This window comes from Rhododendron vialii, chromosome 9a (genome assembly GCF_030253575.1).
Source record: "Rhododendron vialii isolate Sample 1 chromosome 9a, ASM3025357v1".
In the NCBI taxonomy this organism is placed as follows: Eukaryota; Viridiplantae; Streptophyta; class Magnoliopsida; order Ericales; family Ericaceae; genus Rhododendron; species Rhododendron vialii.
Genome location: NC_080565.1, coordinates 121,408 through 142,296, shown reverse-complemented (window position 1 = coordinate 142,296; position 20,889 = coordinate 121,408). Strand labels below are relative to the sequence as shown.

Here is a 20,889-nt window from a genome sequence, read left to right as displayed (position 1 = left end):
TACGTTTTTTGGCTCAGTTTCTGCTCATCTCACTCCCTATTTCGTCACCTCTCTTTTCTTCTTTCTTCACATTTCTCTCCACCTATTTCTACATGTTTCTCTCATTGGTTTTTGCTCCATGTTTCTGAACATTTTTTCATCCTGTTATCTTAGCCTTCGCTGGTACAATATATTTATATTTGGTATATCTAATGAAGCATGCTACAATCATTAACACAAAAAAAAAAACTCACGTAACCTGGCTGTTCCTGTACCCTAATTTTTTAGGTTTTTGCCGTATCCCGAACCACACACCTGTGCTTCAGTGCTGCCAAGTCCTTCAGTACCGCAGGCTACCATCTCCACCTTTTTTTAGCACAACACTTCAAAGTCTCAAGCAAATCAAAATTTTGAAAGGATTTTTAGGATACATACTTTTTTATGTACAAGTGAGTGAGGTTATTTTAGTCTTCCTGTACTCACACGCTATAACATATGTGTATAAGGGTGAGGCAAACCCTAAACACTTCTCTCAAATATAACAAGTATAAATGCTTGGGTTGGGTGTGGGGATAAAATTTTCAAATGGTGAAATGATAATCACTTTGTTTGGTTTATATTTTAGAAAGTTATTTTTGAAAGTTGGAGTGGTAATGAGTGGAGAGAGATAGAGAGAAAGATTTATTGAAAATTGTGCCGAGAGTTAAAAGTTACTCTCAAAAAGTTAAACCAAGCGGAGTGATTATGTTACAGGCTTCTCCTGATATGGGCCATATCCAATTGGACTAAATAAGCTCAAATCAGAAACTTCAAGGACGAGGTGGATTAAGGCGGTTTAACTAACCCCACAATGTGAAACTATTAACAAGAAGAAAATACTTTTCGACATATTCTAGACAACGCCAGAAAACTTCGCAACCGATAATTCTAGGAGCGAACGAAAATTGGCTGCAAAAGGTTCTACAAAGCCAGCCGGTAAGGCCAGTTCACCTCATGGACTCCTCACTTCATTAAAATGAAATAAGATAGCAAGCAACAGCAAGCAAATAAACAAACCTATTTGTTAGAAAGTGTATACTGTACCCGTTCCAATATAGCTTGGGAATGCTTTCTTCCCAATTGCTCATGCCGCAGCGCATCAACAGCCTCTTGGTACTTGGCATACATTTTAGCGAGCTTTAGACAAAAAAGTAAATACTAAGAAAGCAGAAAAAGAAGAAGTGGCACTAAATTGATGAAAGCAGAAACAAACCAGCAAAGATAACTCACACTCCAACCATCCCGTAGGAGTGAAGCCGCCAATGCTGTTCCTGAGATTCCTAGAGGGATATTTGGGACAACTGTGTGGCTATAATCAACCATATCATTTCCTTTACCTGAATCCACCCATCTGCAATTGAAAAAAACAAAAACAAAATCCAACTAACAACAGTGAATTCTGACAGGAAAACTAATTCAATCAAACAACATTTAGCCAGGACTTAACTGAGGACTGTATAAAATAACCAGAACAAAATATTTAAAAAATGCTGCAGCCTAGGCTCAGATATCACGAAAAACCAATGAAAGAAGTGAAATTTATAATCCTTTCAAGTATCAATCAGGGCATTATCAATCAGAAGTGGAGCAGCAAAAAAAAACAGAAATTCAACCTAAAAAGTTGAAGACAGGGAAAGAAGAGAGCTAAACTATGAAGACTTCTCCCATTAAACTATAGGGTCCAAAGGTGCTTGAAAAAATTTCAACAAAATGAATAATCACTTACGCTTGTGCAGTATACGTGCTCAAAGGAAGAAGATTAAGCTCACTTGCTTTCCTATTTGTCTCAACTTCAGCTTCAAACTTTTCAAGTCTTTCCTTCAAATCAGCAGCTTCCTATGAACACCAAAAATAAAGAAGAAAAGCATATGTAATTAAAACTTAAAACATTGATATCTAAAGGTGTCTCTGTGTTTATTAAAGAACACAGAGAACAATAGTAAACACAACAACAACAATATAACATAACCCATCTAGTCCCCAATCATTGGGGGTATGGGCGGGGGATGATTGGAGACAGACCTAACCTTTGGCAATATATGCACAAAGTGGCTGCTCTCATAATACCACTAAAACAGTGGCCCCCCTAAACCTCCAAGAGCCAAGGAGCTACAAGGACGTTTTGTTGTAAAACCATGCCCTCAAATCAAAGCCAAATGGCATCAGAGAGGGCAGGCCTAGAGACCCAAATCAATTTATGTGCACATTACCATGCTTCCTTCATTGATAGTCCAAAGCATCGGTATGCACAAAGAGAACAATAGTAAACAAGAAAGAAAAACGTGATCCAGCAAAAAATAAAGCAGACATAATATCGAAAGGCCTTGGTCAAATGGGAGTATTCTTCACACAAAACTTTCTTCGAGTTAGTGATACCACTTAAGTCAATGCAGCATTTTCCGAAAAGAACAATGACCGTATGTATATGCTATGTAGACCTTAATGATCGATGCCACGTCATCTCCACAAGTGACCCTCACGACAGCATGCTTGGCCACCTATTGCCAAGACAGCTTGTGTGTCTAGTCTACAAGACACATGCAATCCAAGTGAGCACCATGGGGTGCTGATCATAGCTCAACCGAGTTACAGCTCAAAGATCTCATCATGGAAGACCCTTACTCAAAGCAGCAGCATGTAGGTTCTGCAAAAGCACTGCAGGACCCTGGTTCATCAGTGGCTGGGATATATAGAGGAAGGTTTGGCTAGTGTTGTATCTTGAGATAATATAACTTCGGACTGCTAGGCAAGCTATGACTAATTGGTGTTGTATGTGTAAAAGGGATGCGGAGACGGTTGTCCATCTGCTCATTCATTGTCCGGTGGCGTGGGATCTTTGGGCATTGGTGTTTTCCTGGTTTGGGATACAATGGATTGTGTCTAGAAATGTCATGGAACTTCTTATTGCTTGGAGGGGTGTTAGAATGGGTAAAAGAAGGAAGAGTTTGTGGGCCATGATTCCGCTTTGTTTAATGTGGGTCTTATGATGTGAGAGAAATTCGAGAGTTTTTGAAGGGGTGGAAAAACCTGTCTAATCTTTTTTGGTGAATAGCTTGTCCAGTTGGGACAAGGGAGATTGTTTTCCATCGCTTGACCAATTCTTAGACTGGTTTGAGCTTTACTATTCTCTCGGCATTGTATGGGGCCTTTTTGTAATGTGGCCTTCTCTTGTATACAGGTGGCATTCCCTTAATACCTTCTTCTTAATATAACTATTTATTTATCAAAAAAAAAAAAAAGAAGAAGAAGCTATGACTAAGAGATGGGTCACACCATCCTAAACCTTGCATCAAGCTCTACCCCAACTAAATCGATGTGACATCTCTAACAGACCTCATCGCTTCATAATATTTTTACAGGTGTGACTTGCTATGAAATCATTACCCAGGTTGTTATGCAAGTTACATGCATTAGTAAGAAACAATCCACCCATTCTCGTATCGTACCCTGAGCTCTCCCTCTTTCCCTCTTTGTCAGCAGCTTCTCTTGGCTGGTAATCTTCAAACCTATGGTATTGCACAAAGATTTCCAACCTGGAGCAACCCGACCATGATTCCGATCAAGACCGGCAACAATTACTACCAGTGCTACTTTTTCACCTCAACAATAAACCTTTAAAGAATAACCTCTTCGGCTCCGTATACGAAATAAACGACTCCGAACGTCAAGAATCAAAGTTCAAAACCCTTGAAAACATTTGATCCAAAACTTATTCGCAATAAACATACCACCACAAATTGAGGAGGAGGTAAACATCATACCTTTTGAAATTCTTTTGTTGCAGATATTTCCTTCTCAAGCCTCTCTTTATAATCATTTTCAACTTGGCTAAAGTGAGTCTGCTTAACGATGACATCAAACAGTCAACACCACATTAGCAGAGAGAATCTACTATTTTTTGTGCTTTGGAAAGGAATAAACAAAATACAATCATTGTTGTGTTTGTTTTATGACGCAGAGCGCATCAAACAGTAACCAACCATCACCACAAATGAGTCTGCAGTCATTATTGCTACATCTAAAGCATAACATCTAAGAAAGCAAACAGTGTAGGCTGCAGACTTAGTAATGCTCTTCATTATAACAGGAAGTAAATACATGATACAATGCAACAAATTTGCAGAGGTGAATCTCACTTCCAAAGCTCTAATCACACCCTCGAGCTCTCCTGCCTTTTTGGACCATTCCTCAGAACTCTCCTTGTACAGATCAACAAGCTTAGTCACCTACAAGGTTGGAGAACATGAGATGGAACAATTCAGATAATAGGAAAAAATCTCCTGCTGAAAATAGAATCTATAACATATGCGATGCAAAGAGATACGAACAAATGATCTGTTCAAGGAACCTCCATCCACAAAGTAACTTGGAAGGAATGATTTTCTCCACACAACTTCACAAACCAAATCCATAAATTTCCGTTTGACCGGAAAAAAAAAAAATCCGTAGCAACCCTATCAGTCTAAAATTCATGGCATCTAAGAAAAGATGGAGTTGATCATCCTAACCATAGAAACAGTTTTTTAGAAGAGTTACAACAAGGTGCAAGAGAAATCCACCTGTCCCCAGTAACACCCTTTTTAGAGTGATTAGCAAACAACCTTGCACACGCAAATCTGCTTCATCTTTTGTAGAAGAAGAAACAGACCACACTCACCGCATAAGCAGTCCTTATAGATAAACTTAGAAAGTTAGAAATGGGCCAGTGTGATGGGGAGTAAATATTAGCCATCAGATGCAATTCTATAAAACTAAAAAGCAAATAGAAGAGTAAAATGTACACGAATCGTAAATAACAACACAGTTATGCTTTTGACTATCAGACATGAATACCATCTGCATATCCCCACCTCCATAGTTGTCAAATGGTGAATCGACCTCTCTACTTATCCTTGGGATAGCAGGGCTACAGAGAGATCGTGTTTGCTGATTGTACATGGGGTAGTTGTGTCTGAAATTTTCTTTCTACCCCAACCCTATCCACCTCCCCCATATGATTCAGCTATCCCACATACACAGTATACTGTATCCTATCCTGTCACACTATCCCATGGTCATATAGCATAACCAAATGTGACAAAATGGACAATGATAAGTTGATAACTAATCTAATCCCTATGCTTTTATCTGTGACCTTGCCATTTGACCCCCCCAAAAAAAGTACAATATAAAAACGAAAGTTTCAAATCAAAACAATGAAGGAATCATTCAACCATTTCATTGATCATGCAGCCTAAAAGGTGACCCTTGATTATATGGCAACAGATGTAAACACCTCCATCATTGGTTTCTTGTATTACATGCTATGACCTCAAAATTCAAAAAGACGGACCAGAAAAAATAAGCATTCCAATGATATTATACTCGACAAGTTTCACAACATTATAGGAAAGGTTCCAGAAAAAGTACCAAAAGACAAAAATTCAAATAAAAAAAAAACTATTACAGTATGTTTTGACTTTACCAATACTTTAGTGGGTTATGAACATCCACCTTTAATAAGGACTATTATTACTTCTTCTTCTTTTTTAATAAGTAAATAATTATATTAGCAAAAAGGCATTAAGAGAATGCCACCTATATACAAAAAGACAACCAAAAAAAGGCCTATACACTCCCATAAGAATAAAAAAGCTCAAACCAATCTAAAATTTGGTCAAGAGAAGGATTAGCTTCTCTCTTGTCCCAACTATATTACCTGCTCTCTTGTCCCAACTATAGAAGGTATTCACCAAAAAACTTTTGATCCTAAACAAAGGCTTTTTGACCCCTGAAACTGTTATTACTAGACTCAAACCCAATTAAACGATGCTTATTCCACCAAAATATATGGCAAAAACAGCACAAGCACTTTAACTTTTAGAAGATGGTTTGACCTTTTAGACAGAAAAATAAGGGGGAAAGGTGAAGAAACTAGCGAGTCGGTCTAAATCCTAAAAAGATTTCTAATTACCATTAAATGAATTTTTGCATGGATATTTCTTACCTTCATACTACTGCTTTTCCACATTAAAACTAAATCATATTATTTGCCTTTTCAGGTCATGAAGGTTAAAACAATTCGGTATTTTCCAAGTGTGTATGTTTCAAGAATCCATGAGTAGTCAATCCAGAATCGAGTTGTGACTTGAACCGTGAATTCTAAGACTCATCACCGATTACCACAAATAAATTCACCTATAGATTGGTATAGCATCTGTATCAATAGTGAAATAGAATAGTAGGACTAAGAGTAGCAAATATGCCAATGACTATGTTGCCTAAAATTAGCACCCTAAAATAACATGGCCTCCCTCAACAACATTCACATGGCATCATTGGTAGATATTCCTCTTACGCTCTACCTCTACTTACAAACTCCACCATTGAAACTGAAGCCAAGCGCATGAACCCACCCATACAAGTACAATCCCCAAAAAGAGGAAAAGAAGCAAAAGGAAAAAGAAGAGAAGCACTTCCCTTGGATACCCAATCCCCAATGTGACACACACACACCCCTTTAACATCAACAAATAGAGAAACCTCCTAAAAGGAGCTAACAGAATTCAGTAACAAGTCTAACATATAAACATTGTGATATCCACAGATGCAAAGGTAGTAGTATCATAGCACGTAAAGATTTTCCAAGAGGGCTTACTGTCGATATTTCAGCAGAATATCGCTCTTCATTGGCTGCAGCAGCATCTTTAGAAGAACTCAAGTCCTTTGCAATAGCACAAAGTCATACAGATCATAAAGTTGATACAAAAAGCATGACATTCAACACGAATTAAAGAGAGTCATATGGAACAGGACAAACCTCCTGCAGCGACGTAAGCTTCATTTCTAGCTCAGTCACTCTATCCTTGTTCCACTTTAAAGAACTCAAACTTTCATTCAATCTTCTCTCCAACTGGTGAGAGGAAAATCATACAACAAAATTACGAGGAAAAGAGAGTTCGATAAGATGTAAAAAAAGATGCAGAGATAAACATCTTTTAAGTGCTTACATCTGCGGTCTTAGCAGACATATCTGCCTCAAGCTCACTATGAGCTCTACGCAGCTCAATTTGACTGTTCATCTTGGTCGCCAACTCATCATTAAGCCAAATATTATGCCTCTGGATAAGTTCTTTCTCCTGCTCACAGAGAACAAAGATGGCGTCATCATTAATATTCGATCAGATACCAGTTGGACAAGTGCAAAATGAGAATGAAAAGAAGCATCATGGAACGATAGCTTGCAGAGGCAAATAAAGACGGGGAAGTCTCACATTTGCCTCATGACATATTACCAGTGATGATTTCGTAAGAGTTAGCAATGCCGAAAAAGTGTCTAAATTAAACATATTGTTCAACTTCTCGTGCTAGTAACTCTTCATGTTCAAAATAACTCTCACTTCCAGCTTCAACACTATTGTCCACGCATCTACAGAAAAGTTGTCTAACTATAGTATTGAATGGATACTTGGGTTTACGTCTGTCTGCATAAAATATCTAGCTCAATTTATGTTTCCAACAGTAGCTGCGCATTTCCATTTTTTCTACCAACAAAAAAAGAATACAAAATAAGGAAAACATGCATAATTTGGGAAAGTCGAATAAAAATACTTCTTGTGTTCATGCCACGTTCGGTTTTTGGGAAAGGACAGGGAAGCAAGAGAACATCTCACTTTCCTGCATTTTTTTTAATGCGTTTAGTTAGCAAGAAAGCTGTGGGACCCGTGACTCTAACTTTCCCACTATGATTGTTTCCCCAAAACTTGTCCTGCAAAAAGCAAGAATTTTCAGGAATCATATGTTTACACTAATCTCTACACAATATATTTTCAGGACCCGGTTTGAGGGCATTGTTGTCAATGAGTGTCTTTAGGAGTTTTTTGAGTCTTGCCGGAAAGTAAACCTCGCCGGAAAATATATTGCTGGGACCCTAAAAAGGCGCCGGAACCCTATCTTTAGCCTAACCGTTAGATCTACCTGTTTGTGCACCATTTCCAGACTCGAAGCACCAAAAAAAACAACCCTAAATCAATTAACCCAGCTTTGAAATCACTCCTGTAGCCTGTTTCAAACCCTAAAACCGACTCTACATAAAAGATGTTGAACCTAAACTTAAAAATCCAGCCGGATTTCAACCTTTTTCAGAGGATTTGAGGCCTTTCGCAGCTGATTCGAACCATACTCTGCTGATTTGAAGGCTGTAAAACCCTAATCGCACCCGATCAACTTGATTCGAACCCATCTCCCACTGATTCGAACACTGTACATCACCTGATTAAACTTCGAAAGTCAATGTATTCACAATTTCGACCCTTGACTTGTTGATTGGAGTGCCATATCACCAGATTTGAACATTTGCAACTTAATTCAACAGGGTTTGGACGCTAGTTGATCAGTGTCAACTACGATTGGTGCATTTCGAACCCTAAATGCAGATTGCAGAGGTTTGATCTACTTGTCTTTTCACTTCTTGCTTGGATTAGGTGCTATTTTGTGGTTTATTTTGAATGTGGGGATGCTTGTTGGTTGATTTTGGATCTGGGTTTGCTTGTTGAGACCACTGAGTTGACTGGATTTGTAACTCTATGTTGAGTTAACTGAGTTTGGGCTGGAAATTACTGAGTTGACCGAGTTTAAAGAGTTGAGAACAAGTTGCTACATTGGATGACAACGTGCGGCATTTGCAACGTCCAACCAAAAGGACAGATTCCACTCCATTGGGAAATCGTTATGGTGCTCCGCATTGGCGTAGAGCAAATTTAGTTAGATTTGAATCCACATCGGTGAACAATGTTGATCATGAACTTCCCAAGTTTTGTGGAAGTCCGCTAGAGTTAGTTGGCTGGTTTGGTTGAACAATATTGAGAGTGTTTTCGGATATTGTTATGTTACCGAGCAAAAGAAGGCGAAATTGGCATCTACTTGAGCTTCCGATTGGTGGACACAACTCAAAGTTAGTCGACAAAGGATAGACAGAGAAAAGATTAGGGAATGGGATAAGAGTAAGAAGAAGCTCAAGAAGGAATTCTTACCTATCCATCAACATCTCAATGCCGATTCCTTGACTAGTTTTGGTAAGAGTAAGTCCTTAGGGGCTGTCCCAACTGAAAATCAACCTTTAATCGGCACCTTGGAGGTTAGAAATCCATCACCTTGTGGAACATTCAAAATTTCAAATGCTTCAAGTTTGGGGAATCATCTCTTGAGTTGGAAGTTGGTGAAGAGGCTAGTGATCATGTTCCTAATCCTCTTTTTGTTGAGGTGAAAGAACCAAGTTGTAAACGTGATGATTATGAGTACACTAGTAGTCCCATTTTTGATGACTATCCAAGTGAAGACCTTGAAGGCGTTCTTGAAGATGATTGTGTCTTTGAGATTGAAGATAAGATCGAAGATTTGCCCATCTTTGTTGAGTCTCCAAATGAAGAATTTGGAGGTGATTTTAAAGATGTTTCGTGTTTGATGAGTTTCTTAATGAAGAGTGACATTGATAGTGAAGATGGAAGACTTTGACCTGATCAAAGAGAGGTTCCTTATGTCTAGGCAAGAAAGTGAGGAAGTAGAAGAAGGGAACGAAATAGATCTTGATTTGGGTGTGCAACAAAGCCGGAAGATGTTTTTGGTTGCCCGTTGGTTCAAGAGGATTTCATAGAGCCAAAACTTGATGATTGGTTCAAGAGATGCCTCTTGAATCATCTTTGCTGCAAGGTGCAAGATAGCCAACTTTGTGTCGAATTTGTGTGTTAGAACTATGGCTCATATGGTATTGGGGGGTGCAGGGGGCGTTGTATGGTAGGGTTCGTACAGGGGTATTTTTGGGATACAGACCAAATACCAGATTAGGGTTAGAATAGAGTCAATATAAATACTCTATGTTGTAAACCCTAATTCATACTGTGATAATAAAGAACAGCAGCCGCTCTCGCTCCCGTGGACGTACCCGGTTTTGGGGAACCACGTATATCTCTGTGTTGATTCTTTATTGTTTATACTCGTAAATCGTGTGAGTGTGTGTGTCGATCCTAACAAGTGGTATCAAAGCTACAGGCTGTTTTAGATCACACAGAAGAACGATGTCATCGAGTTCGTCTGTTTCGAAGTTCGATGTGATGAAGTTCGATGGAACTTCGAATTTCGGATTGTGGCAACAGCGGGTAAAGGATCTGTTGGTGTAGCAGGGCTTGTACAAGGGATTGAAGGCGAAGCCAGAAGCCATGTCTAACGACGATTGGGAAGAACTCCAGATGAAGGCGGTGAGTACGATTCGTCTGTGTCTTGCAGACGAAGTTATGTATCACGTGTTGGGTGATGAATCGCCGGCTGGGGTTTGGACTAAACTAGAGGGCAGGTATATGTCAAAATCGTTGACGAACAAACTATTTCTAAAGCAGAAACTGTTTGGGTTGAAGATGGCCGAGGGTGCTGATCTGATTCAGCATATCAACACGTTCAATCAGGTTGTGAGCGACCTGCAACGGATTGACGTAAAGTTTGAGGAGGAAGACCAAGCGCTGATGTTACTGTGTTCACTACCGATTTCTCTCGAAACCCTAGTTACAACCTTACTTTGGGGGAAAGAAACCCTAGAACTGGAGGAAGTCACTGCAGCCCTTCTGGCGTATAATCAACGCAAGCAACAAACAGAATCGCTGCAGGGTGAAGGTCTGGTGGTTAAGGGGTACGGGGATCGTGGCAGGAAGAATGAGAGGGGTAAATCAGTTTCGGGGCGTGGGAGGTCTCAGTCAAAGTCAAAGAACAGGTCCGAGGGCACGTTTGAGTTCAAGTGTTATAGGTGTCATGAACCGGGGCACATGAAGAAAGACTGTCCGCAGAAGAGTAAAGGAACTGACTGGAAGAAGAAGGGAAAGGCAGGGGAGAGGAAAGATGGATCAACTTCTGCAAACGTTGCGGAGCAGGAGTCAGATGATGGTGATATGCTTTCGGTCTCAGCAAGTTCAGATCACATGGCAGATTCGTGGATTATGGATTCAGCATGTTCTTTTCACATATCTCCTATCAAGGAATGGTTCAACACATACAGGTCAATGGATTGTGGTAATGTTCTTATGGGTAACGATGCATCGTGTAAAGTCATAGGAATAGGCACAATTAAAATCAGAATGTATGATGGTGTTGTGAGGACTTTGGGGGATGTTAGACATGTTCCAGAATTGAGAAAGAATTTAATTTCGTTGGGAACCTTAGACTCCAATGGCTGTGGGTATAAAACAGAGAGTGGAGTCATGAAGGTAACGAAGGGTGCTATGGTGATGATGAAGGCTTGTAAAGTTACTGGTAAATATTTACAAGTTGGTAGGGAGTACAGTTGTAGGTGGAGCTGCTGCCACTACAACAGACGACACTGATGATACTATGCTTTGGCATATGCGGTTGGGACATATGGGAGAGCGTGGGATGTTAGAGCTACATAAGAGGAATCTGCTGAAAGGGGTTAAATCGTGTAAATTGGATTTCTGCAAGTTTTGTGTTCTGGGAAAACAGTGTAAGGTGCAGTTTAGGAATGCAACTCACAGAACGAAGGGAATTCTTGAGTACGTTCATTCAGATGTTTGGGGGCCAGTGAGGGTAGCTTCGAAAGGAGGATCTCTGTATTTCTTGACCTTTATTGATGATTTTTCAAGGAAAGCTTGGGTGTACTTCATGAAGCACAAGTCTGAAGTCTTTGCTAAGTTCAGAGTGTGGAAAGCTGAAGTGGAAAACCAGATAGGGAAAAAGATTAAGTGTCTCAGAACAGATAATGGGAAAGAATTCAAGAATGGGCCTTTTCTGAAGTTTTGTGAGGAACATGGGATTCAGCGACACTTTACAGTTCGAAAGACACCACAGCAGAATGGGATGGTAGAAAGAATGAACAGAACCATTGCAGAAAGGGCACGGTGTTTGAGATTGAATGCGGGACTTCCGAAGGTTTTTTGGGCAGAAGCAGTGAGTATGGCATGCTTTGTTATAAACAGGTCACCGAGTGCTGCTTTGGATGGGAAGGTAGCTGAGGAGATGTGGACAGAGAAAGAGGTTGACTACTCAGGGTTGAGAATTTTTGGGTGTCCGGCCTATGTTCATGTTCCCAGTGATGAGAGGTCAAAGCTTGATGCGAAGTCTAGACAGTGTATCTATCTTGGTTATGAGAAAGGGGTCAAAAGGTACAAGCTTTGGGATTCAGAGACAAAGAAAGTGGTGATCAGTAGGGATGTGGTATTTGATGAGGACTCTATGATCAAGGCACATCAGAGGGTTCAAAATTCTGAGTCAGAGGAAGTGAACAGCAAACAACAGGGCGTACAGATTGAGCTGGAGAGTTTTGATATAGGTGATACTCAGCCAGATGAACAGCTTGATCAACAGCAGCAGCAGGAGCAGCAGCAAAGCTTGGCCGCTGGGAGAACCAAGCGCACTATCAAGCCACCAGTGAGGTATGGGTTTGATGACTTGGTTTCTTATGCATTGACTACTACTAGTAGGGATCCATCTACTTTTCAGGATGCTATTACGAGTTCTGAAAGGGACCAATGGATGGAAGCCATGGTAGAGGAAATGGAGTCTTTGCATAAGAATAAGACTTGGGAGTTGAAAGAACTGCCCAAGGAAAAAAAGCCAGTGGGTTGTAAGTGGGTATACAAGCGGAAAGAGGCAGCAACAGAAAAGGAGAGGGAAAAGTTCAAGGCTCGGTTAGTGGCAAAGGGGTATTCACAGAGGAAGAAGATTGATTTTGATGAGGTCTTTTCTCCAGTGGTGAGGCATACGTCAATCAGGATTATCTTGGCATTGGTGGCTAGCTATGATATGGAGTTAGAGCAAATGGATGTGAAAACGGCATTCCTCCATGGTGATTTGGAGGAAGTCATATACATGGAACAGCCTGAGGGGTTCAAGCAGCCAGAGACTGAGCATCTTGTTTGTAAGTTGAAGAAGTCCCTTTATGGGCTGAAAGGGTCTCCAAGACAATGGTACAAGAGGTTTGACTCTTTCATGATACAGATTGGGTACACACGCTCTGAGTATGATTGTTGCGTTTATGTTAAGAGTCTTGATGATGGTTCCTATATTTTCTTGCTTCTTTATGTGGATGATATGTTGATTGCTGCGAAGAGTATGGTTGAGGTAAACAGGTTGAAGTCTTTATTGGGTAAAGAGTTTGACATGAAGGATTTAGGAGCGGCTAGGAAGATACTTGGGATGGAGATTCGCAGAGATAGGTCAGCTGGTAAGTTGTGGTTATCTCAAAAGAATTATGTGGTGAAAGTGTTGGAGAGGTTTAGTATGAATAATGCCAAACCGGTCAGCACTCCATTGGCAAGTCATTTCAGATTATCTTCAACTCAGTGTCCGGTGTCAGATGAAGAAATTGAGGATATGTCAAGGGTGCCTTATGCAAGTGCAGTGGGTTGCTTAATGTATGCAATGGTTTGTACGAGGCCTGATTTGGCACATGCAGTTAGCATAGTCAGTAAGTACAAGGCCAAACCAGGCAGAGAGCATTGGAAGGCAGTCAAGTGGATGTTCAGATACTTGAAAGGTACTTCAGATCGCGGGATTATGTTTGGTAGGCAACGGGGTCAGATTTCAGTTGTTGGGTATGTGGATGCGAATTATGCTGGAGGTTTGGATGACAGAAGGTCTACAACTGGTTATGTGTTTACACTTGTGGGTGGGCCTATTTGTTGGAGATTCATGGTACAACCTCTGGTGGCTTTATCCACTACTGAGTCTGAGTATATGGCGGTGACTGAGGCAGCTAAGGAAGCATTGTGGTTGAAAGGGTTTGTTAAGGAGCTTGGCATAGATCAAGGTGGAGTTCAGTTGCATTGTGACAGTCAGAGTGCCATTTATTTGGCAAAGCATCAGGTGTATCATGCTCGAACCAAGCATATCGACGTGAGGTTTCACGAGGTGAGAGAGTTGATTGATGCAGGAGATTTGATACTGGAAAAGGTGCACACTTCTGAGAATGCAGCTGATATGTTGACAAAGACGGTTACTGCAGACAAGTTCAAGCATTGCTTGGACTTGGTTAATGTCTCCCGGTGCTAGGAAAATGGAGGCATCCCCCCAACTTATTGGATAGTGATGGTTATCTTCTGAAGGGGCGAGAGTGAATTCGCCAAGGTGGAGATTGTTAGAACTATGGCTCATATGTTATTGGGGGGTGCAGGGGGCGTTGTATGGTAGGGTTCGTACAGGGGTATTTTTGGGATACAGACCAAATACCAGATTAGGGTTAGAATAGAGTCAATATAAATACTCTATGTTGTAAACCCTAATTCATACTGTGATAATAAAGAACAGCAGCCGCTCTCGCTCCCGTGGACGTACCCGGTTTTGGGGAACCACGTATATCTCTGTGTTATTCTTTATTGTTTATACTCGTAAATCGTGTGAGTGTGTGTGTCGATCCTAACATTGTGTATGATCTAGTTTTGGAGTTACCGAAAGGGGATAAATGCTTCTTGGGACAGCTTGTTGATCCATTGGTCATGGTCTTTGATCAAGCTAGTTTAGAGCATAGTGTGGCGGTTTTTCAACGTGCTAAGGTGGATAGTTCATGGCATGATATGGGAGTGTTTGTGATGAGCTACTGCGAAGATATTTTGATTCACAACAAGCATGGTAAATGGGTGATTCCATTTCACAAAAGTATAGAAGCGGTGGATGTACAAAAACGGAAGCTCATATTGAAGATGGGTTATCGCACGAGGGTGACTTCAATCAAGGAAATGTAGCAACATGTCTAATTCAAAGCTGCACAATGAACACTAAATGTTTTCTTTATTTTAGTGTCGTGTCATGTTGTCCAACTTGAGGACATGTTTTTTTTAGGGCGAGTCCTGATGCAGTAGGTTTGAGGGCATTGTTGTCATTTAAGTGACTTTAGTATTAGTAGGGTTCTTTGAGTAGTTTGGGCTAATATCTTTTTTATGAAATCTATCTTTGATTTGGTTTGTATCATCTTTTTCCCTACACTAAAATTTTCTTGGAATTTCCTAGACCACTTTCTTGACTAGCCCGGTCGAGGGAAAAGAAAAGGATAGTAATTTGCAAAAAAGAAAACCTATTTCTCTCTTTACCATCTGCGAATCTTTTCCATCTTTGAATCCCTCCACAAATCTAAAATCCAAACTTAGCCATTATGTACTTTAGCATGAATAAGTAGGAGCAATGATCACACCTGGCCAGCCCTCCTTGGCTAACTCAAGATCCCCCGGCAAACTTCCAATGTGGGAAGAAGTTCAAAACCAAAAACAAATCAAGAAAAGAAGTATGGACCGCAAGCCGCAAGGTGAGTTTTTGGTGAGGATGTGGGTGGGTGGGTGGGTGTGGGCGTTGGGGGTGGAGGCTGAATGGAAGGGTTGCCATAGGAGGGTGAGGTTACCAAAGGAGCAAGATGGACTTAATGGAAGGAATTCAAGCATCTAACTCAAAACCAATTAGCAATGAGCAGAGAGGCCCCCAGGCTCATACACTAGTTTTCGAGGTTACAATAACCCATGTGGGACAAGCTCAAACACTTCCCCGCATGTGCGACCCCTAACCCGCACGTGGAGGGGTAAACAAAGGATCTATAAAATTGAGATCACAACAAAAAAAAAAGAAGGTGCACTTATGGCACAAACAACGGGGCAATCAATCAAGAGTCTTGTCCAAAGCCTCTAAAGCCTACCTTTGATACTATGTTAATGCATCCAACTCCAAAACCAATTAGCAATAAGTGGAGAGGCTGCCCAGAAGGTTACAATTAACCAATGTGGGACAAACTCCAACAAAAGGAATTGTGGAGGAAAGGATATACCTGAAAGGGAGAGACAAATGGCTAAAACAGTTCACCAAAGAGGTTGTCTAATACAGAGAAGAATGGCCATAGGAGGGGGAGTGACCACATCAGTCGTCCAGGGAGAGGTTCCCTGAGGAGGCCGAAACAACCAAAATCACCTTTTTTGTGTTCACCATTTAAAATTTTTGAAAACTTTTGCCATGCTTTTGGAAACCACCATCACAAAAAGTTTGTGTTCAATTTTCCAAAATTTGAAAAAAGAAAAAGAAAGAGTAGAAAACAAGGAAGTTACCAAAGAATGCTCAAGACCCAAGCTTCACAACACCACAAGTTCTTTTAACCCATAGAAGGCACCTAACATGGGAAAGGGAGGCTGGACTAGGCCTCTCAATGGACCGGGTTCAATCCAAATTTGATTAGAAATATCCAGATCTGGATTCGAATCCGATAAATCCCATTCTTATAAGACCAGATTCGTATATATTCGATTCGATCCGCTAAGAATACCATCCAGTACTCAAGTTAACAAAACCCTATTTTCCTAGTTTCTATTATGTTGGATTATCCCCGAGAGCCTTGTTCCAAGAATTCCGAAACTAGTATTTATTTTACTCATAATTTCCTTTGTTCTGTACTAATTTATAACATCCCCAGCCACACATTTCACTTCTAACCTAGATCCTAATCCCCATGTCACAAAACCCACTGCCATATCCTCTCTCTTCACTCAAGGCCATTTGGTGCAGTAATAAAATTTCAATTGAGCAGCAATACCTAGATGGAATTGAGCAATTTTGTTGGGGTGCTATTTATAGCAATTATGATTCTTTATTATTATTATTAAAAAAAATGTGTTGGTTTCATTCGGTTAATTAAACCATCACACTTACCCACTTTAGCCAATATGCTTAAATTATACATGGGTCAAAAAGAATAGGATTGAATTCAGATCGGATTTCCATTGACAGGTCTAGCTGAAATGCAACTGCAATGAAACAAAGTACGGAGACTACCTGTGAAAGACGAGTACAAGCAGCATGGGAGCGTGCCAACTCAGAGTCAATTTCGTTCAGTCGAGCTTCCTTCAAGCCGGCACTATCGGACAAGTTGACCTAGAAAATAATAGAACACGTGAATGATAGTGTTAAGCACATAGAAATCCTTGCTTCGGTACTAGCTCTATCTCAAATACTTTGCACAAGGAAGAACACAAGCATAACCAATCAACTTTGGTAAAACTGTTGTTGATTGCGAGGACCTTTCAAATCAGACAACTTTAGCGGTCAGTGTGGGATCCTGTCAAATTACTATCAGATAAATCACACTAACAGACTTGACCGAGGCAATGAAAATTCACACTGATTTGGTGTCAAACTGTTGTTTGAGTACGTTAAACTTTTTTCAAGGAGAGATGAAGAGTGAAGACAGACATTAAACGGAAGGTAAATTGACAAAATACTCAAGAACACAAAGATTAAAAAAATGAAATTACAGTTGAAATACCGGCTTTAGAGAAACACTGATAGCAAAGGATGTAAAGAATTAACCTCAATCTACTGATAATTGAATATCAATTGAAAAAGCAAGTAAACATATATGCGTAGATAATGTACATAAGTTCATGAGTAAATAACTAGACGGATGTGAAAAGTGCTTGAAAAACGGTGACAAACATAACTATGTAACAGGAAAAGGAAACTGTGACAACCACAATTTTGCAGTGTATTAAAATCTTAACTGTAATTTTGCGGGAAGTAACTTAACTGTATTAAAATCTTCACCTGTAATTTTATATGCAGTGTGCTACTTATATGAGATGTGAGGCCAATGTTATCGGGACTCATGCGCAATTTTTGGTTGACCCGTCAGGACACAACATATTAAGTTTCAAAAACATTTAAGGTAGAGAAATAGGAGGAGATTATAATTGGTGTTGAAAGGGGTTCTTACTGCTACTGAGTACGAGTTATTTCAACAATATGCAATAAAGTTAAGAGCTAGTGGGCAAAATGACTCAAAAGGAATAGGTAAGAACAGAACAGAAATTAAGGGGAGAGGAGATGCCATGTAGGCTCAAAAGGAATAGGTAAGAACAAAACGGAACAGAAATTAAGGGGAGAGGAGATGCCACGTACAATCTTGTCCAGATAACTCTTCATCGCTGCACTTTTCTCGCTAATCTCTAAATCCTTCTGCTCCAACAATTCATTTAACTGCCTCTTGGATCTATGAAGTTCAGAAGCTTCAGTAGACAAACGCTCTATCTCTCCATCCTTTTCAATCTGTCAATATATAAATGCCAAGCAAAAAAAACTAGGAATAATAAATAACCACACCCTCAATAAAATCAAGCTTTGTCTACAAATATGGGTTGCAAAACCAAAAAAAAACCTAGATAGACTTGAAAAGGAATAAAAAAGGGGAAAAATGATTACAGATTTGAGATGGATTTGGTGCTTGAGGGATTGAACTTGGGCGAGCTCAGAGAGGTGTTGTTCGAGGGTAGAATTGAGTTGGGAGTTTTGAGATTCAAGCTTGGCAAATTCGGAGGTGAGTGAGACGTACTTCTGCTCGAGGAGGGAGCAAGTTTGCTCCGCTGTGATAGCAGCCGCATCCGCCTGTGCTTTGACGGTTTCGAATTGGTTGTACAGTTCTCTAATGAATGCGTCGGCCTTCTCTGCCACCAGAGAGGCGTCATGCGAGCACCTTTCGTACTCGTCCTCGGATAGGAATAGCGGCATGCCTTCTTCACTCTTCTGCGTCTTTCAGGCTCGAATACAGTTCATCTCCCGATCCCCTTCACTAGAATAGACCCTGTTTAGAATGTCATGAATTAGTTCCAATACTGGTACAAATCCAAATCAAGATAGCCTTACAAACTAGAATAAAAAGAGTACAAAAATGCACATACAGCATCAAATAACCACCAATGAACAGAAATCAAGACACCCTAAAAATACAGATACAAGCCCTTCTTAATGGGAATGGCATTCGGGGCAATCGGGGTGGATATGGGGATTTCCATCTCCGATCCCCGAAACCGATATACTACCCATATCCTCCCCGATAACCGAATGGAGAGGGGAAAAGGAAACCATAACCGGACCATTCACTTTTCGGATGATGCCCAAACCGAACGGGTAACCGAACCAGATCAAAAAAAGAGAAAAAAAAGCAACATCATTCTCATTCACAGCGATAATATTTCTTCGCCAAAAAAAAAAATTTCAGAGCAATATACAATTACAGATTCAAGCTACAATTACAGATTCAGCAGATTCAAGCTAAAATTTCGAGCACATTTATCTACACATTTTTTGATCAATTACAGACTCAGACAGATGAGGCAAATTCAAAACCCTCTACCCATTTTCGAGCACATTTATCTACATATACAGTTATTTATCTCAAATAAATCGGCCAGGGAGGGAGAGAGAGAACCAGAGACACACAAACACTCACAGACAGAGAGAGAGAGAGAGAGAGAGAGAGAGAGAGAGAGAGAGACGATGACAGTTGACTGGTTCAAATGAGCACCGAAGAGCGTCGACTGCGGAGTTACAGAGACAGACCATGAGAGAAACCGCGCAAAAACAGAGTTAACGATGAGAGAGAGAGAGAGAGAGAGAGAGATCTCACGGACTCACGATCGCCGCTCTCGTCTTCTGGTGTATCCTGACGTGGAGAAGTGGGGAAATGACTTGAGGTTGCGAGAAATCCCTAACCAGTAAGGTATCGTTCGGCTAAATGGTTAGTAAGGTATGTTTGGCTAAATAAGTAAAGCGGTTTATTTTTTTTTTATTTAATTATTTTTTAATATTTATTAATTTTTCATCAAGTTTTAAGAGATTATTGCATCGTTATAATAAGAAATTTAAAAAGTAAAAAATTACGATCAAAACTTAAATTTTTTGAATAAAGAAAAAAATAAGTCAATAAGCCAATTTTTTCATTTTTATTCAAAAAAATTAGATTTCGATCATAATTTTTTATTTTTTAGATTCCTCTCGTCATAGAGATGCAATAATCTCCAAAAAATTAACGAAAAACTAACAAATATGAAAAAAATTTGAATAAGAAAAAAAAAAAAACCACTTGACTTACTTAGCCAAACGGGGCCTAAGTATATACTAGAGACCGGGGTGTGCAAGTCAGACTGTCACAACATTTTTGTAAAAATATTTTCCACTTTTTGTTCAATCAAATTTTCACAAATGTTGTGAAAATCCGACTTAAACATGCATCGCGTGTGCCCCAGCCTTTAGTATTAACCTATTGTGATAGATAAACAACAATTTAATTCTAAAAAAATCAATCAAATTGTTACTAATAATTCGATTGATTTTTTAGCATGCAAGTGTTTGTGCATTTTCTTTCTAAAATTGCAAGAGCGAACATCAAGAGCGCGGCGCATATGGAAGATTGAAAGCGGGAGTGAATAGCCAAAGTTGCTTTCAGCTTACTGCTCTTTAACATTTGAACACTTTCTTTATTCCGTAGATAATCACTTAGGCTCCGTTCAGTTGTCAGGAAAGTGTAGGAAATGATGGGAAAATCAACTTTCTCATAACTTTTGTAGTGTTTAGTTGCCAGGAAAGTAATGGGAAAAATGTTCTTAAGTATTTTTGCAAGATTTACTTTCTTGCAAAAGTGATCCGGCCAAAAGCATAGGATTTTGCGGGAAAGTTTTCTGCATTGTGGGGCCAAAATAATTGGAGGGCAAGAAAAAAAACGAATGACGCCAATACCAAAAAAAAATACGAATTAGGTTCTTAGAAAGGCACTTTGAAATTTACTTGAGCAATAACAATTTTGACTATTGTGATGCTTTCTAAGATAATTGTTGTAGAAAAAATTAGTAATTGATTTTTTTTTGGAAGTATTTATTTATCTTGTCATTAGTCTTCAGTTTTGTTTTGTACTTACTAATCATCAGTTTATCAATGAGTTTTTGTATCGGCAACTAATCAAGCAAAGTTATTTAACATTTGTTTATTTAGTTATCATCTACTTATTTTTTAAGCTTCATGTTAATGCTTTGCATTAGATAAAATACATTTTCTGGTATGTGTTAGTTCTCAAAGTTACTTTTAGCCATGGGAAAT

General features: G+C 39.7%; 1 protein-coding gene and 1 non-coding gene across 8 annotated transcripts in view; both read right to left on the bottom strand.

Annotated features, from left to right (window-relative positions):
- LOC131301778 (nuclear-pore anchor) overlaps positions 1 to 19,533 on the bottom strand; it is a 67,507-nt gene extending 47,974 nt beyond the window's left edge. For 5 of the 7 annotated variants that reach the window (XM_058328201.1, XM_058328205.1, XM_058328207.1 and 2 more), the window contains exons 1-12: positions 19,424 to 19,533; positions 18,220 to 18,598; positions 17,920 to 18,066; positions 16,798 to 16,896; positions 7,008 to 7,136; positions 6,818 to 6,910; positions 6,656 to 6,721; positions 4,155 to 4,244; positions 3,780 to 3,857; positions 1,745 to 1,854; positions 1,249 to 1,369; positions 1,063 to 1,155 (exon numbers count right to left, since the gene is read on the bottom strand). In XM_058328201.1, coding sequence (XP_058184184.1) covers positions 1,063 to 1,155; positions 1,249 to 1,369; positions 1,745 to 1,854; positions 3,780 to 3,857; positions 4,155 to 4,244; positions 6,656 to 6,721; positions 6,818 to 6,910; positions 7,008 to 7,136; positions 16,798 to 16,896; positions 17,920 to 18,066; positions 18,220 to 18,525 — 1,332 coding nt within the window. In that variant the 5' untranslated portion in view covers positions 18,526 to 18,598; positions 19,424 to 19,533. Of the gene's footprint in view, positions 1 to 1,062; positions 1,156 to 1,248; positions 1,370 to 1,744; positions 1,855 to 3,779; positions 3,858 to 4,154; positions 4,245 to 6,655; positions 6,722 to 6,817; positions 6,911 to 7,007; positions 7,137 to 16,797; positions 16,897 to 17,919; positions 18,067 to 18,219; positions 18,599 to 19,292 lie in introns of all 7 variants that reach the window. The other 2 variants (XM_058328202.1, XM_058328203.1) reach the window with 1 other exon arrangement.
- Positions 2,137 to 2,244, bottom strand: LOC131302136 (small nucleolar RNA snoR100). The gene has a single exon (XR_009191611.1). It is a non-coding gene; the product is annotated as a small nucleolar RNA snoR100 (small nucleolar RNA).
- Positions 19,534 to 20,889: the final 1,356 nt, after the last annotated feature.